Below are 18,548 nucleotides of genomic sequence, written 5' to 3'. Positions count from 1 at the left end.
CGCCGAGAAATGCCAGGGCCATTTACAGAGAGGAACATAATTCAAATTCAGCAGACATCAGCTGAAACTGTTTTTATTTCAGGGAGAGCTTCCTCTGAGAGCCTTTTAAAGCTCTTATTGGATTCCAGTTGACTTGAGCGTTTGAGAAACACGACCAATTCCAACATGACACAGCAGAGTTTAATTTGTCTCTGATCTCTTTTCTTCCCCAGAGAGTCTCAGTACAGCACCAAGCCTTTCGAGCAGACGCTCAGCGTGGATCTGTGTGGAACAGCAGGTAAACAAGTCTCATGTTTACTGATGTTTGTTTGTGTCAACAGGTTACTGCTCCAATCATCAATAAATGATGATGATGATGAAGATACTTCAAGGCGGGGGTGGGCAACCTAGGGCACAGGTGCCATAGCCAGCCTATTTATGTTAGCATGCAGAAAATAAAATAAAACTATTGTGCTGTATTCTATGTAACACTTTACGAGGAATTGAACAAATAACGTTACATGACACATTTAAATTATGATGTTACAAGTGAGAGAATGTGTCTTGCAAGTGCATCACCGCAAATCTCTCAAGAGTTCAGTCTGCTAGCTTGCGTTCTTTCCGACATAGTTGGACAAGGAAGTATGGATTTATTGCCACAGATGGCTGGAGATCAAAGGATGTGTAGGGAATTAAAGGTCCCATATTCTGCTCCTTTTCTGCAGTTTAATATGGATCATTGATGTCTTCATGAAATGGTAGTAACATGTTTTGGTCCAAAAAGCCAATAAATCAAGCACAGCAGCATTGTTTCCAGGCTCTCATAGCCCCTCTGTTCAGAACGGTCTGATTTAGTGGGCGTGGCCTTCATATGTAAATAAGCCACCGCCGATACCGCCCCGCTCTTTCTACGTCACTGAGAGCGGCGCCACAAGCTCCGAGTGCACAATGTTTAGAAAACAGCGAGGCTCGTTTACTGTAACACTACAGGCTAAAACAACAGGCTAACTGCAGCTAAAGTTAGCATCCTGAAGCTAACACAGAGACAGGGGGGACACTGAGGAAAAGCTCTTACATCTGCTCCACAGCACACAGCATTTAAAATACTCACATTTCCAGGGTCCCAGGTTTGTTGGCGGATGGTTGGTAACGCACCTGGATTCAGGACCAGTCTATTCACTAGCCCTCTGTTGGACTGTCCAAAGTTGGAAAAGCAGTCGGCCATGAAGTGACTAGCACACACATGCACAGTTTTACTGAGTGTAGCTGGAACATTTCATTGATAAACGAACTCCAGCCACTTAGTCTTGTCTTCTTCTGAGATGGGAAGCTTGTGCATGTAACTATGTGGCTGTTTACAGCCAAAAACAGAGCAGTGATGGCTCTTCATCTTTGGCATTCTCCTCCTTGCTGCTGGAGAGATTTCGGGGGTACCTGCTCCAGTGGACCAATCAGGTCAGACTTGCTCTTGATTGGTCAAAAAAGGGAATCGCTGACGTCGGCAAATCCCCAAAATCCAAACAACTCATTTTAAGTCAGAATTTTACATTCACAAGAACTACAAAGTACAGATTTTGTCAATAAATATCACATTTTGTGGGCTGGGAGGAAAGACAAAGACCCACAAATTTCACTAAAAGACTTAATAAACGTAAAAAGAAGTAGGGGAATCTCTCTGAAATTGGCAGTGTTGGCAGGTACGACTTGGCTTTCTCAGCCAGACACAGGACAGGAGGTGCAGATTTAATAAATGCCAGTCCGGACCCATCTGTGGGGTTAAAAAACTGGCATTTTCAGGATGGAAGTAAACAGACACCACTTCAATGTCATTGATGTAAAAGGCAAGAACATACATCTGAACAGTATGTCCCAGAGCAAAACCTGCTCAAAACTTAAAGGAAAAATTAAAGGTTTTTTAAAAAAGTGATGCACTAATTAATTTATCTGGTAACTAATTACATATGTGACGGAGTAATTTGCCCAACACTGTTTATTTTTTAAATTCTTTTAGGAGGTAACAGCTCAAGCTAACAGAGTTTGTCTTTCCCCCTCAGGTCTGACCCCTCCGACCACCCCGCCTCACAAGTCTGTGGAGGACGAGCTCTTTAAACCCTCAGAGGGAGGAAAAGGCGCTGACGGAGCGGGCGGCGGCAGCAGCGGCGACGGAGGAGGAGGATGCAGCGACTCACCTCACCCCGCTACAAACGCCAACACCACCAACGTTTCCACAAAGGGTTCGTCCTGGCTGAGCCGCAACCATCACCAGCGCAAGCTCCCAGAGCAGACCGAGCTCTACGCTCAACTTCGACGCATGGGCCAGGCCGGGGACAGCGACACCCACCGCACATTCGGCGACCACGACTACTGCGCACTCAGCCTCGGGGAGAGCCGCAAGCGGAGCGCTGCCATTCTTGGCGCCATGCTGCAGGCACAAGGTGGAAGCGACGGGGTCAGCAGCTCAGCACCCAAAGTGTCTGACGATCAGGTTACGGATGAGAAGAGCGCGGACAGCGAGGAGAGGCTGCTGGTGTCAGAAGTCGAGGAACCGCTTGACAAGCAGACGATGACGGTTATGATTACGTCATCACCGCCGGCAGACTGCCAATCTGATGCCGCCACACCACCAGCCTCGGAGGAAGAGGCAGAGCGCTCATCTGCATCCCGCTCACCTTCGCCCATCCTCCACCTGTGTCCAGACTCGCCCGCCAGCAAGACGGACTCCAGGTGAGACAATGGGAGTGTTCGGATGTGGGTCAGGGAGATTAAATTATCTGATACGGCTGTCTGCATGCCAAGTTAGAGGCCGGGGAAGAAAGGACGAGACAGACGGGCGGAGAAAGCAAGGGGAGCGTGGAAATCAAGAACATTATTATCTGAGTTTTTACAAAGATGAATAGTCAGAGTCCGAGTGGTTCAGGGAAGTTTTTTCAGCTTCTTCATGTTTCAAGCCAGAAGAGTTAAACCCAGAAATGCCAAAGTATGAAATGAAGTATCCAGTTTTGAAAAAAGAACCTGGTGAGACAAGCTTTTGATAGGTTTTCAAGATCTTTTCGACACTTGTAGCCAAACATGCTCCAACAGATCAGCTGGCCGATCAATCTGAGCCGATTTCCTTAATTTTAGGGGATCTGTGATCAGTGATCCTTACATATGAAACTGATCTTACTAACTGATCTCCAGGAAGGTCTGACAGCCAGCCTTTGTTGCTTTTTGCCCTGAGACCTAAAACTCAGGACACTTTAATGGTTGGTTAAGTAAAAACATAAAGATTTTATTGTTTCACAAGTATTGTTCAATGATTTTCAATAAGATAAGATTGTAATATTGAAGGTTTATGCTGTCAGTAATAAAAAATAGAAAATAGAAATTGGTATCGTCCCAATTCGGTATCGGCAGGTCAGGCTTTTTAAAGCCAGAAATTGTGATCGGTGCACCCCTTCTTGTAGCTTAAAATCTTTTGATTGAATGCTCAACGAACTTGAAGTACCATATTTTCCGCACTATAAGGGTTAGAGTTAGGCTATTTCAAAACTGTTTTCATAAATAGGGCGCACTGCATTATAAGAATAGAAGAATAAAAGCTATAGTAGTGGCTGGGGTTGCGTTATGCCTCCACTAGATGGAGCTGTGCTAAAGGGAATGTCAACAAAACAGTCAGATAAGTCAGTTAAACTCAGGCTACATCCACACGGAGCTGCACATTTTCCTATCCAACTATTTTTAAAAAGAGCACGCTGTAAAGACGAAGCTGTTTCTGCCGTCCACAAAAGGCGTTTCCAGAGATCAGTTCACATGCCAGACCTTTGGGGGGCGCTGTATTGCTCTTACAATAAACAAGAGAAGAAGCCCGGGCCAGTTTGTGAGCTAACGTTAGCACTTAGCCAAATTCATCTTTACCAGTTCTTACCACTTACCACTGTTACTTTCAGCGACGCCCCCTGACTATGGAAGCCATGATGAATATATATATTGATCCATATATAAGGCGAATCGGATTATAAGACGTACTGTTGGCTTTTGAGAAAATTGAAGGCTTTTAGGTGCGCCTTATAGTGTGGAGAATACATTAGAAATTTCACCCAGTTTTCTCTGCAGCATCAACTTGTTCTGCAGCCTAGACATGAAACAGTTTGGGTTTCTATTAGGGCTGTCAATTTAACATGTTATAAGATTAATTAATTAAACAGCAAATTAATGTGTTATAAAAATTATCAGATGATTAACTCATTTCCTGCTTTGATCTTGAACATTCTTTAAAGACCCAAAGGATATTGTTTTCTATGACTATGTAAACACCGAAAGTACCTAAGAAGAGTGGACTCTCTTCTTTTACGTTTCTCTTCCTGTTTTTGACCCAAACAGACAAAACATCCTCTTTTTTAGCCTCTCCATGATCTTCGTCGTCTTTTCTCACGATGGCGCCACTTTTTCTCTCTGAACTACCGCAACACATCCTCAGTTGCAGCATGAGCTGCCTGATCTTTTCTGACTTGCAGCGTCTCACTATGTCTCTGTCATCTCAGATCTTCTCCTCATATCTGTGCTGAGCCCTCGTCCAAAGAGCGCACCGCTCTCACCCACAGTAGTTACAGAGCAGGATTTTAATTGACAACTCCACCAGATTCCAACTCTATAGACGTCAATGGCAGCGAACACAGGCATTTCAACGTTGTCCAGTTGAAATAATGTGGTTTAATAAATCTTCTTTTTTTGTGTATTTTTCTGGTTTCTGCAAGGCAAATGTTGCTTTGAGTCCAGTGGTGAGTTTCAGGAACAGAATCACCTCGTAAACAAAGCATGAAAAGTATTTTGTCATACAGCTAAGGTTTGCACCTCTTACTTCCTTGTACGTGATAGTTTTGGGTCACATTCTTTCTGTTGCATTGAAGGCAAAGGCTTAAAGAGGGTGGGAGTGTTTGAGGGTGAGACAGAGGAGGACATTGATACTGTACCGCAGAAGAGAAAGAAAGACTCTTTCTTTGCCGCAGCTCACCTGTTTCCTTGTGTCTGACATTTTAGCTTCACCTTGTGTCTGTCCGTATCTCATTTTTCTCTCCTCTTTTCTTCCTTGTCCTCTTTCAGTGAGAACTCGGAGATCTGTCCCGACGACAAGCAGAGGAACAAAGCCAAGTCTGACGAGGTACAGAGAGAGTTCACGCTCTTCATCCTCCTGCACTCTATAAGACCATTCGATAAGTTGTAATTTAAAGTTAACCCGAGTCGTTCATCATGCTTCAAACATCCGTAATTCCTCTCAAACTTTAAATGTTCTGCTTCTGAGAGCTGAACTCGCATGTGAATGTAATCTGAAGTGTTTAGCCTCAGGATGAGGTCCCGCTCTCCGCCTTTCTGCTTCACTTCCTCGTCTTTTCTGCACTCTATTGTCCTTTGTCCTTACTGTTGCCATGGTTTCCCTGTTGCCAGGACAACTGCCAGGTGTTTTACATCCACAACCTGCCAACCAGCGTGACCCAGAACATGCTGAGGAAACGCTTCCAGGTTTTCGGAAAAGCAGAGGACTGCAAAGTCATCATCTGCAACGAGTGAGTTTGCTGATTCTCAGTTCTTTTGAAGACTCTGTGAACCCGTTGGATTGAGGTTTTCAGATCTCAAACCAGGCCAGGTTGAGATGTTATTGCTGAAAAAAAACTGGTCTTTGTGAGTGAATCAGTTTTCCTGAAGTAATCTGGCAACCTGTGGGAAAACAGCGTCACGGTGATGCAGCAGAAGAACTGCATCCACCCATTTCAATCCAATTATATTTTCCAATTTGTTCACAGAGTAAACACTGAATGATAGGATGCATGTGATTGGTTCGGCCTTGTGCGCCTCGGTCACCTCCTGAAAAGCAAACTGTCACATTGATGCATGTCTCTGCCCTTCTGCCTGTGTGGTTGCAGGGAGCGCTGCGGGGTGATAAAGATCCGACAGCCCGGGGCTCAGAGACATCGAAGGGAACGGGAAACTGTTTTCCAGAATGGACCTGCCGGTCTGCGGAGGCTGACAAGAAAACGCTACATAGATCTCGGTAATGATCTTAACACACATGTCGGCGTGAGAGGAGAGATTTAATCTGAAGGGTTGCAGATTGGTAGCCCAGATAGAACGGACATGACTACTGCTATACTTAAGCTCAAAAGCGTTTGATTGAGCCACGGTTTAAGAGCGAAACACCGAGAAGAAGAAAGAAAGAAGGGGTTCAGATATTTGCAAGAGGGCTCCTCACTTTTGAAACATACATAAAACCAAAGTGATGCGTCAATACATCTTCATATTTCTAGACGTTGCATCAGCAAATCTTATCAAAGAACATCTTCACTTGAAGCTTGATATTTTCCCCAAACTGTCTCATATGAAATAAATTTAGCTCAAGATGGAGGAGGAATCTGGATGCTCATGTAGCACTTAGAAATAATCTACCAAACACAAATTTCTTATGGTGGATACTTCAACCTTTTATTAGCTTCTTGCCATTAGAGGAGTTAAAAATGCTATGAGGAGGATCTTTTTTAACTGGACTGGCTCGCCACCTTCTGGCTCGAAGTCTCTTAAATAGAGATCGGATTGAAACAAATTTTCTCTGTTCAGAACAACTTTTTACCAGATATAACACGCTGACGGAAGGTAGTGATCAGTACGATAACGTAGTGATACGGCTTCAAAAGGAAACGTTGTAGTAGCTGGCCATATGTAGCGCTATCGCCAGCCTGGTGCTCCGACGTATCTGTAGGCTAACTTGAAACAAGAAAACACTGTCAGTTTGTAAGTACTTAAGTAGCCGTTTATATTTAGCAGAGCTAACGTAACCTCATTCTTCAATTTACTGATAGACTCTCAAGTTTAGCAGCTTAGCCCCTGTGTTAGCCTTCAGAAACCGTTTTCAGCAGAAAAAAACACAGATCTCTCTTCTCACGCTTAAACTTCATCAGCTGGCGTGGTGTTGTCATAAAGACCTAGATGTGCCGTAAATAAATCCGCTCCTGCTCAGCCTGATCAGGAAGCTAAGCTGCTGATAGTCTCACTTTAAGCTGTGGATTACAATCAGGAATTTATCTAGAAGAGAGGCTTTTTCAGGTGCATTTCAGAAACACACAGGTGAAATGAGTTGCACTTGGATAATTTTGCATGCTCCTACAAAGCCAATCCCCGCTTTGACTCTCAATTTGTTCCTCTGTCTTGTAGATGAAGCAGGTCCAGGCCCCGTGAAGAGCAAGTACGATGCACTGGACTTTGACACTCTGCTGAAGGAGGCCCAGAAGTCTCTGCACCGCTGACAGAACAGTGCCCCGGACTGGCCAGCCTTAGTAAACTGCAGCAACACCCCTCCGACTACACGGCTCTGCCCTCAGACAGGCCTCTTAGTACCTCCATGCAAGGCAACCTCGCAAAATGTTTACATTTTTACCATTGGAATAAAGTAAAGATAAGGACCTTGTTGTTTTTTTAAGTTTCTTTCACCGGAGGATACTGCTTAAAAACGAGGAAGCCACTGGGCGTCCGGAGGAGTAACGAGACAACGGAGGAACAGGACTTTAAACAGCAATGGTACAACTACAAACAATACGTGTGTTCTCTGCTGAACAATAACAAAGCTGTATGTGTTGGTGACATCATGGCCCCGCCTTGGGAGCGCGGGCGTGAGAGACATCTGTAGCAGATCCTTGCTATTCCTGCGTTGCGTTGGTCGTTGTGGTGTGCGTTTCTGCGTGTGCGTGTTCTCTGTTCTGTTTGTTTTGTAAAAAAGAAAAAAAAAAAACTCCCTCCTTCCGGTTACGGGTGGTGAACCTGCAAGCTGTGTTCGCCATGAAGTCGTGTGGTTGTATAACCAGAAAAATATAAAAACCCTGCTTTGTTTTCGCGAAAAATTGTGGATGTTATAAATTTTAAAAATCTACTGTGTGTGCGTTATGGACAAAGAGTATATATAAAAAACATTTAACGTAATCATTTGATGACTGATAAAGTTTACAAATCTAAAATGAAGAAGAAAAAATTCATGTTTTTTCTTTTTTGTAATTGTAGTGCTTCCTTGATTTGATCTATGCACTGTAAGGAGGTAAATGTCTCCGCTGTCCTCCACTTCCCCCCTTTTGAATCTAGTCCAACTCTGCCATGCTGAAGATTTTGGCTTTGCTACTGGCTGCTGCAGGATTCGTTGAGAAGGCGTTTGATGCGTCCAAACCCGACTCTGTGCTGGGAAAATATCACCTTGAATCAATCGCAAAAATCATGCAATAAATTTACTCAAATAAGACACATCCAACATTGTGTTTGGTTAAATCCAATCCCATGATTCAGTTGGTTTTAGCAAAAAGAGCAGGGTTAAAACAGGTCTATAAAGACAGACTGTGTAATAAATGGTCATAGTATTTCTAATACTAAGTTTTGAAAGCCATCAACAAAATTTTGGAGATGCTACACTGCAAAAAACTGATATTTTATCAAGTGTGTTTGTCTTATTTTAAGTAAAAATGGTCTTGTTACACTTTGTTTGAGCCACATTCAACTTATCAGTTCAGAAAAAATGTCTTGTTAAACTTATTTAAGGACATAAACGAGGTCTAAATTGCTCGTAACATGTAAAAAAAACAGATGAGGTGGCTCTGGGGCATCTGACGAGGATGCGTCTTGGACGCCTCCCTGGTGAGGTGTTCAGGCCACATCCCACCATGGGGAGACCCCAGGGCAGACCCAGGACATGCTGGGTAGTCTCTCGGCTGGTCTGGGAACGTCTTGGGATCCCCTGGGAAGAGCTGGACGAAGAAGCTAAGGAGAGGGAAGTCTGGGCTTCCCTGCTTAGGCTGCTGCCCCTGGATAAGCGACAGAAGATGATGATGATGATGTAAAAATAAAAAATCTGCCAATGGAGCAAGAAAAATTTGCTTGAAACTAGAATAATGTCTCATTACAAGTAACTTTTCTCCTTTTCCATTGGCCGATTTATTCGTTACAAGCAGCTCAGACCTCATTTTTGTCTTTAAATAACTTGAAACAAGACATTTTTCTGGACTGGTCAGGGGAATTTGGCTCATATTAAGTCTTAAAAGACATTTTCTACTGAAAACAAGACAAAAACACTTGATAAGAGTTCAGTTTTTTGTAGTGTAAATTGAAGAGTTGGACTCTGAGCCTCCTCTCTAACAGCTACAGAGGCTACGGTGCCATTGTAATGTCTTTGTAAAAATGTTTATGTCACTTTGTCTGGTATTTCTGGAGCCAACCCCAAAGCCTGAGTTTGCCTCTTGGTCTTAAGTCAGAAACAGGAAGATAGACCCAGTTACACCAATTCGCTAGGTTTGACTTGAAACAAATTGGCTTAAGTCACATCCATTGGCTTCATCTCTTGATTCCTGGTGACTTGTTCCCAGATCTGAGGAGGTCTGGACGTGTCTTCGATAGGGTCCCATTGAACATGTGTCTAACATAGGCAGTAGCCTGACACCCCCTGAATGCCACAGCCAATGCAACAGTTTCTGTTTACATTTGGACTGCAGCAAGCAGCTCGTTAGAATGGGGAAATAAGTTTGCTCTAAGTACGAATCCAGCATGATTACTTTAAAAGGAATTCAACTCTTAAAGCTCCATGTTGGGCTTCAAAGACCATTTTTCCGCCCGTAGACTCACAGACGTCGCTGTGAAGAGGTTGATGAATCTGGAATGTATTCAAGTATCTGAATGTAATAATGGTGTTTCCCCATTTCTGCTTGCCCAAAGATTGTGGAGCTTTATGGTGCTTTAAAGGTAGACGTGCTTAACGGCGTGTAGAGAAGTATGAGGAGCGCCGATCTTACAGTCCCGCCCCAGCCAGTAGCACATGCCACGAAAAGGGAGAGAGCTTCTAAGCCTGCCAACGCGGTGGCATCCCAACGCCACCGACCACACAGCCAGGGAAGAGCACGGGATGGGCTTGAAAAATAGCGAAAAAGTTGCCGATGAGAGTTTTAACTTCTTGTCCAGGAGGTACTGTATCAGCCGAGCATCTCTACCTCACATCCATCCATCCCTGCTCCCCCTGATTCCCCCTCCACTGGATGCTCTCCCCCAACTCCCCCCTCCTGTTTGTGTCAGAAATGTTCTCTGTGTAATGGTTCTCCAAACTAACAGGGGATTATGGGTAGTTTGGGGTTTGTGTTTGATTCTTTTTGTACTAAGACTCCTTCTACCACTAAGCCTCTTGTGAGGGGTTAATCTGTCTTTCTCTGACTCTTTCTTCGCTTGCCTCATAACGGTTCTAAGCGTGTCCGTTTCTCGGAGTCTCGACCTCGTGTCCTTGTGTAACTTGAGTGTTTTGTCTTTGTCTCGTGTTTGAGTCGGACACTGCTGACGCTTGCAGGTTGGTTAAGACGGGATGGGAGGGGTTGAACAGCGTTGGGAAGATCCCCCTCGTGTTCCTCTTCTCCTATCCTGGGATTTTAATAAAACGCAGCCCGACTCGTCCTCTATTTTATCGCTATCGCATTTGTCTCGTTGGGGTTGACAGCCTGGTTCCCAGGTCTTAGTCAAACCCTGGTATACTCCCCGCTTTCAACTGAAAATCCATCTTTCCCAAACCCTCTTCCTCGTCCTTGCTCTATCTAATCAACTCCTTGGTAACACACACAAAAAATTGAATGTTTACATCACTCGATTCTCCTTTGACTTTATTAGGAACGCACACTAAGTACAAAGGCGCCTTATTCAGTGTTTCAAAATCGATAGCAAGCAAAGTGACCGAGCGGGACGTGACTCCTTTCGGCTCACTGATGTCCAAAACTAACTAAAACAATTTAGTGCTATACATACTGATTGAAACAAGGTGTCGATTAGAAATAACCAATTCGAACAAAACTACTAATGAACAACTGAATGAGTATTTGTGCTTAGTATGTATACTACTAAAAAGTGAGAGAATGTGCTGGTTTACATATTAAAAAAAGAATATATTATAATATATGAATATAAAATGTGTATATAGCACTATGCCTCATTGTAAACATAAATTGTATTGTGTGTTTTTTTAAAGGTGGCGGGTCAAAGTCGATTGCTAATCAGACAGGAGACGGTCAGGTCAGTTTGTTCAGTGCAGGGAGGACGTTAAGGGAAAAATGAGCTGAAATCACTTCACACAAAGTCCAACACTGTCGTTCAAAGAAAGACAAAAAAAGATCCAAGTATCCCTTTAGACGACCACACGAGAAGGCTCGGTTATTTTGCTGTTTATGAGATATTTTCTTAATGTTTTGTTTTCTGTTCTTGAAAAGCAATTTGAAATGCAATACATAATAATCTTATCTATAAGACAGCCTTTTACGGAGAAACTGAGGTAATAATGTACAGTGCGGGCAATCTTTGGAGTCATTATGCTACTGAACTGTGTGTAGACTGCTGTTAGAAAAAAAAACAAACAAAGAAGAGGGAGAAGTGGTCAGTAAACGCATCACACGTACACAGACGACATGGTACTAATATACTCTTGCACAACTAACGTCCCAAGTAGTGAAATATCCTCACAATATTTTCTTCTCATTGAAAGGAAGCTGTTGTAACTATGTTATTACCACATTTTGATGGTGCACAGGTTCTGATTGCATTGGACACTTACTTGTATTACAGCCAATAACTACACATGTATGACTGGGGGAAGGCAAAGGTAGTGAGGGGGGAAGAGATTAAACGAAAGCTGGTTTGACCCAGTGCAGTTTCAGAGAAGAATCTACAGATTATGTAGACGCTGTAGAAATCCTATCATCACTGCTGCACCAGGAAGAAGCTTTTGGATCAGAACAATCAGAGCCAATTAGATGAATAGTGGTCCAAATACTGTCAGAGAGCAATTTTAGAGAGTTGTGTTTGCAAGATGTTGCAGCCCTAAAGCGATAAACGCGGTGAATCTGCTGCATCAGGCTGCTGCTCAGGCTTCACTTTGCAAGTACAAGAAACAAAAATTGCACAAAACTTAAAGACAGAAGACAAAGAGGAGCACATTTGCTCTTTTATCTTAAATTTTAAAACGCTGATTGTTTCCACTCAGAGTGCAGCATGGTGGGATTTCTACAGCTGCTATAGCTGTGCCTGTGAGGGTACCTTCATTGTTTGGAGGTGAACGACATCAAAACCCCGTTTTTCATCATGGCAAGCCTTAAAAACTCAATCGGGGGGGAAATGAAGCTACCACTAGCTTTTGTTATAACTGTTTCAACTCCTTTCCAATCCAATGTGGTTTTATTATTGAATAATTACTTACGTAATTAAAACTTTTTTCAATAGCCATATTATAAAAAGGTATATACATATATATGAATATATATATTTGTGTGTTTGTGTAGATATCTAGATGATTATATACTTTCTTATAGAAAACTTTGATGTTGACCATTCTCCTCAGTGTTTTGAGAACACGTTGACACATTTCAGCATAATAATGCCGCTGTCCGCTTGGTCTAGGTCCTAGGTCGATGGACAACGTATCCAAATAACAAAAAAAATTATAAAAAATAAAAAAAAACTTCCAAAGGGAATAACCCCTGTCAGAATGCAATACCTTCTTTCCACTCTTCATTTCAGAAAAATGGAAAATGGCAAGAAAACCATGACACTTGATAGGCAAGTTGACCAAAAAATGAAACAATAAAGAGCGTGGCTCGTGATTAAAAAATAAAAAAAAGCCACGGCATATTCAGTTTTATAGACATTGTGTTTCCAACATCACGGCCCACGAAAAAGCAAGTCTTTGTTTCGACGTCACCTATTGTTCCTTTAGTTGAGAAAACAATGTATCTGTCAGCGAGCTGCACCATCAGGACGGATCACAGGCTCCACTTCGTCTCCATGTTTCAACATCAACAGCTGTAAAATACACCGAATCTAATCTGTCCAACTCGATGGCAACAGTGATGTCAAATAGGCACTTAGTAGGGACTTCAAACTGTCAAAATCTGCTTCATGTGAGTGGGTGTTTTTATGGTGGAAGAAAATGTTTTGACATAAAGGGCATACATTGTTTTTGTTGTTTTTCATTACTATTGATTTTATTGTCTATTTACATCTAATGACTATCAAATTCACAAATGATTTTATTTCTTTTTTAACTTAGTTTTTGGTAAAAACAAAAAAGGTAAATACTGCTAGTGAGATTTTATATTTTTACATATGTTGGTTTTATTTTGCGTTTCTTCTTTTTTTTATTTATACGCCACTTAGTTTGGATGTCTTTAAATGGTGTTCTTTTCTCCGTTTTGTGTGATTTCATATGTCTTGAGAATGGAGACAAAGGCATTTCAGTATTTTTGAATTGTTAAAATCTAGTTTCATAGAAGCGGAAGTATCTGATGTTATAAATTATATTTTAATTCATGTAAATAGTTTAAAACAGAAGACTATGGCTTCCTTTTAAACTGAATACATTTCTCTTCAGAGATTGTTTACATTATGAAACTGTAGAGATGTGCTCCTCATATACTGTATAAAGTACATATATTCATTGATTTGCCTCCAAAAAAATAAAATCCTAATGAACAGCAGTCTCTGGGTGACGGTGTCGATTTCTCAACAGGAAAGATAAAATCCTCCATAACAAAGAAGGATATAGAATAGAATAGAATAGAATAGGATAGAATAAAATAGAATAGAATAGAAAATACTTTATTTATCCCTGAGCGGAAATTCAGGAAGAGTCACAACAGCAATCAAGAAAAACTAAAGTAAGAAAGTGTATAGAAAGTGCAAAAAGGTCCATAAGAAAACAGATGCTGACAGCTTGTCCATCATTGTCCAGTTCAGCCAGCCTCCACCTCCACAGGGTCCAGGACTGAGCTTCTTCAGCAGTCTGTTCAGTCTCTGTCTCCTGGATCCTGTCTGCTCCATGTCTGTGAATAGCATGATGCTACTCTGCCTTCTGGTATTCCCTCTGTTGCTGGGTTAGCATGGCTAGCTCATCCATCTTATTGGAGACAGATCTTACGTTTCCAATAACGATGGATGGAAGGACAGGTCGATGTCGACACTTCTTAGCTCACACCTGAGAACCAGCATGTCATCCCCACCTCCTTCTCCTCACCTTGTGGGAAACATCAGGCCTTGCACCAGTTAGCATTGACATGCTACAGGCTGGAAACAGCTGATTTCACATGTAAACAATGCAGCCATGGTTACATGTAGGATCTCCAGAAAAACACAGGAGCAAAAAGAGTAAAATTATCACTGAAGACACAAACAGTCTGGTGTCCATGACCAACAAATGAACCATACACAGTAACAAAACACTTCAAATGCAAAGATTACGAAAAAGAGATTAAAAAAATTACAAGAAACGGACAAAAAAGAGAGAGCTGCTGCAACAGGCAGCCACAACCAAAAGGGCGGCACCTAGCAATATGTGGCATAATATAATATGTGAAGATTCTGAAAGAAAACCTTAAAGAGTCTGCAGCAAAACTGGGTCTGGGTCTTCAGCATTGTATAACCAGGAGTATCCTCCCCCCTCATTGAAACTGGATTTTTCCAAAATCTTCACTTTGGTCAGAGGTTATATGCGGATTCCCAGATACCTGTCTTCGTGTGGACATAGCCTTGGCCTTGGTCTGGGTTGTGGCTTTGTCTTCCAACATGACAACAAGCCAAAACATAAGCGGTTCCTGGTGAAGAACAAGCTTCAGAAAACCAAAGTGAGCCTTGTTGGGTGGCCCTGCACAAAGCTCCGACTGGAATCCCATTAAAAAAACCTGTAGGAGGGCTGAACTGAAGACCAGGGTCCTGGTCAGAAGAGCATCAAATCTGCAGGAGCTGGGATTCCTCAGGAGATGTGTCAGACTTTTGTTACTGACTCAAGCAAACGACTGCACGCTGTGATCCAGCAGAAAGGACACACAGCTGACTGTTAGCATCAGGGGGCTAATGATTCTGGCCTTAACTGAAGAAAACCATTTACTTCAGCATATTTTTGCTGTTTTCAGTGTTAAGATATGAAAAAAGAGGGCAAGCTTCTTAAAATGAGCTAAAGTATTCTTATCAGACTGAATATCAGAGATGCACAGAATTAAAAACGATACATCAGATTTTTCTGACGGTATGTATCAATGGATGATGCTGAGGCATTTTTCCTCTAGCGTTTACTCGCTGTGTTAAGTGTTTGACTTGTTCATATTTTTAGAGCTCAGCAAACAAACAAACATAAACAAATATTGTTTGATTATCTGGAATTACCAGACGTAGACAGAGCAGCCTGTACTGTGTGTGTCTGTCTTTGCAGAGCTGAGGTTCAGCTTCATAAAGCAGGACAATCAGGGGCCCTCCCTCTGCCCCGTCTTCCCCTGGTTAAACAGCACCCTATTAACAGGCTGCTGGCAATTTTACGCCTGGCTAAACTGTGATTCACATGTGACTGCACTGATGATGTCTGTGCACAGGATGCCTCTGCACCGGCACACTGCTGTATAAGAGGGCTCTGATGTCCTGACGCTCCCACACTGGGAATACACACGAGGATGTTGGGGATGGGAAATAGGAAATCTAACTGTGCCAGGATGAATGTCAATAAGACTCAACAGTCTTTTTGAGACATTTTTGAGATTGCTCCATATTGACATGATAGCATCACACAGTTGCTGCAGATTTGTCGTCTGAACATCCATGATGAGAATCTCCCATTCCACCACATCCCAAAGGAGCTCTATTGGATTGAGATCTGGGGACTGTGGAGGACATTTGAGTACAGGGAACTCATTGTCATGTTGAAGAAAGCAGTCTGAGATGATTCCAGCTTTATGACATGGAGCGTTATCCTGCTGGAAGTAGCCATCAGAAGATGGGTACACTGTGCTCATAAAGGGATGGACATGGTCAGCAACAACACTCAGGTAGGCTGTGGACTTTAAACCATGCTCAGTTGGTACTAAGGGGCCCAAAGTGAGCCAAGAAAATATCCCCCACACCACTGCACCAGCAGCAGCAGCCTGAACCGTTGATACAAGGCAGGATGGATCCATGCTTTCATGTTGTTGACACCAAATTCTGACCCTACCATCTGAATGTGGAGCAGAAATCCAGACTCATCAGACCAGGCAACGTTTCTCCAATCTTCTATTGTCCAGTTTTGGTGTTGCTGTGTGAATTGTAGCCTCAGTTTCCTGTTCTTAGCTGACAGGAGGGTCACCCGGTGTGGTCTTCTGCTGCTGTAGCCCATCTGCCTCAAGGTTGGACGTGTTGTGTGTTCAGAGATGCTCTTCTGCAGACCTCGGTTGTAACCAGTGGTTATTTGAGTTACTGCTGCCTTTCTATCAGCTCCAACCAGTCTGTCCATTCTCCTCTGACCTCTGGCATCAACAAGGCATTTTGGCCCACAGAACTGCTGCTCACTGGATATTTTCTCTTTTTGGGACCATTCTCTGTAAACCCTAGAGATGGTTGTGGGTTAAAATCCCAGTAGATCAGCAGTTTCTTAAATACTCAGACCAGCCTGTCTGGCACCAACAACCATGCCACTTTCAAAGTACCTTAAATCACCTTTCTTCTCCATTCTGATGCTCGGTTTGAAGTGCAGCAGATCGTCTTGACCATGTGATTGGCTGATTAGAAATTTGCCTTAACAAGCAGTTGTACAGGTGTGCCTGATGAAGTGGCTGGTGAGTGTATGTTGATTTCTTAAAGGGCCATAAAATTATTTCAGTTTCCAAATATTGTCTCCAGGTCATGCAGCCAGTTTTTTAATCAAATCTAAGGTATAAGTTGCACCAGTATATGGGAAATTGTTCTCTTTGGAGAACTCTTAACTATTTCTGCATGACAATTTACATCACGTTCAGCAAAGTCCACTGTCTATATGAAGCTGTGCAGCTTTTTCTAGGATCATCTGTTCCCAGCATGTGAAGTTTACAGTTTTTCATCTAATTCTTCAAAACCTTTAAGTCTATTGCTCCAGGCCTTTATTATCCCACGAGGGGTGGACATACAATTCTAGGGCCTTAGAGGGCACCTAACCTTTATTTCATGGCTTCATACTTGTGGTCCAAAAAGCTAGAACAATAATATCAGAGATAAGTAGATAGTTTCACCAAAGCCCAGACCTGGAGCAGGGCTAAGTCCCTTATCTCAGATGAGTTTACTACCACTGTACTGCAACAGAAAGCCCTGAGTAATGCAGCTAACCATTATTCTTTGACATTGATTAATGCACATAATCTAAACTTTATAATGCCACTGAGTTATGAAAAATGTTCTTGACTTCCTGGAGCCAAAAGTAATTCTTCTGTCATCAAACCAGTGGTGAGAAATCCAAAACTTTTTCCCCGCAAAATGGCAAAAAGTGGTAAATTCTTGCATTCTTGCAAACAAATTAAAAATATATATATTATCAAAATAATAATAATAAATATATAAATAAAATAAAAAATAAAATAGGATTAATAATATTATTATTATTAATAATAATAATAATAATAATAATAATAATAATAATAATAATAATAATAAGCAGTTCAGAAAATGAAACAAATGAATGAAATTTTCACTTCCTTATCCAGCCTCCTCTGTTTATAGTTAAAATCACCTATGTTTAATAGTAATAATTCAGTTTTTCAATCCCACCTGGAATAAATCCTTGTCTAAGACAGTACTAGTGAGTATAGATTTCATGTAACTTAAAAATATAAAATACTGGTGCAGTAAAATATTACAGTAAATCATGTTTAATAGCAAACTCTTGCAAATCCATGATATTCCAGGGAGGGGATCACAGCCCTGATGGTTTAGCACAACACAGGCCAGAATTGGGATCCTGCTCTTCCTCCCCTGATGCCCCCTGGCCCAAAGGGTAAACTGCCTGTATGCAGTCCGCCTAAAGAGACAGACAAAAAAACATGTATTGGTTAGATTTAGTATTACCATATGTTTTCAAACAAATCAACTCCAGTAGTGGTTATCATCCTGTCTCAATGATTAAGTCAATTAACTACTTTGTAGTAGTTTAACAAGCTAATATAAAGTTAACCAAAAGGGTGACAGTCCCTGGATTTAGTGACATGTACCTAATGTTAGCCGGTGCTGGTGCGTTAGCTGTCCCCAGAAATGTTCCTGCCCCGTCCCTTTCTCATGACGTGCTGGCCAACTCAAATACAAATGAGCAAACAAGCATTGCAGTGCTTTCATGTGTCATCATATTGTTATGCCAGATTTACTCAGACAATTTTTGCATCACACTCGCTCATCCAAAAGAAAAGGGTTTTGTTAGCTACATGAGTCCCAACCAAGTCGGCTATTTATGCTATGGTTAGCTACTGCTAATGTTTGGCTAGTAAATAGTACCATAAGCAGGGAGCGAAATAAACTTAAACCTTTTGGGAAACATTGTTTGTATCTTCTCTACGGTATTCCTGCTTCGCCATTGCATTATTAATTTATTTTACGTTAATCCACCGGCAATTACTAACGCTAGCTGTCTGGACTTATAGTTATCTGCTGTTGATCGGATGCTCCAGTGTCTCCGCTTGGACATTCCTTCAGAACATTTTGTAATGCGTGATTCACCACGCATTACATGGTCCAGGTCAGCCTCCTAACAGCAGATGGCTTCGACGATCGAGGGCATCGCCATCCCC

The 18,548-nt window shown here is 42.1% G+C and overlaps 1 protein-coding gene across 1 annotated transcript in view; it reads left to right on the top strand.

The window, feature by feature from the left end:
• Nucleotides 1–8,685, top strand: part of ppargc1b (peroxisome proliferator-activated receptor gamma, coactivator 1 beta) — a 134,369-nt gene extending 125,684 nt beyond the window's left edge. Inside the window, exons 7-12 of the mRNA XM_074673839.1 lie at nt 213–277; nt 2,034–2,703; nt 5,062–5,119; nt 5,404–5,522; nt 5,880–6,007; nt 7,162–8,685. Coding sequence (XP_074529940.1) covers nt 213–277; nt 2,034–2,703; nt 5,062–5,119; nt 5,404–5,522; nt 5,880–6,007; nt 7,162–7,253 — 1,132 coding nt within the window. The 3' untranslated portion in view covers nt 7,254–8,685. The remainder of the gene's footprint in view (nt 1–212; nt 278–2,033; nt 2,704–5,061; nt 5,120–5,403; nt 5,523–5,879; nt 6,008–7,161) is intronic.
• Nucleotides 8,686–18,548: the final 9,863 nt, after the last annotated feature.

The sequence above is a fragment of the Halichoeres trimaculatus genome, unplaced genomic scaffold (genome assembly GCF_033239565.1).
Source record: "Halichoeres trimaculatus isolate MK-OKI-2021-1 unplaced genomic scaffold, fHalTri1.1 fHalTri1_scaffold_7, whole genome shotgun sequence".
Lineage (NCBI taxonomy): Eukaryota > Metazoa > Chordata > Actinopteri > Labriformes > Labridae > Halichoeres > Halichoeres trimaculatus.
The sequence above is the reverse complement of the archived record's forward strand: the minus strand, read 5'-3'. Positions and strand labels throughout refer to the sequence as shown.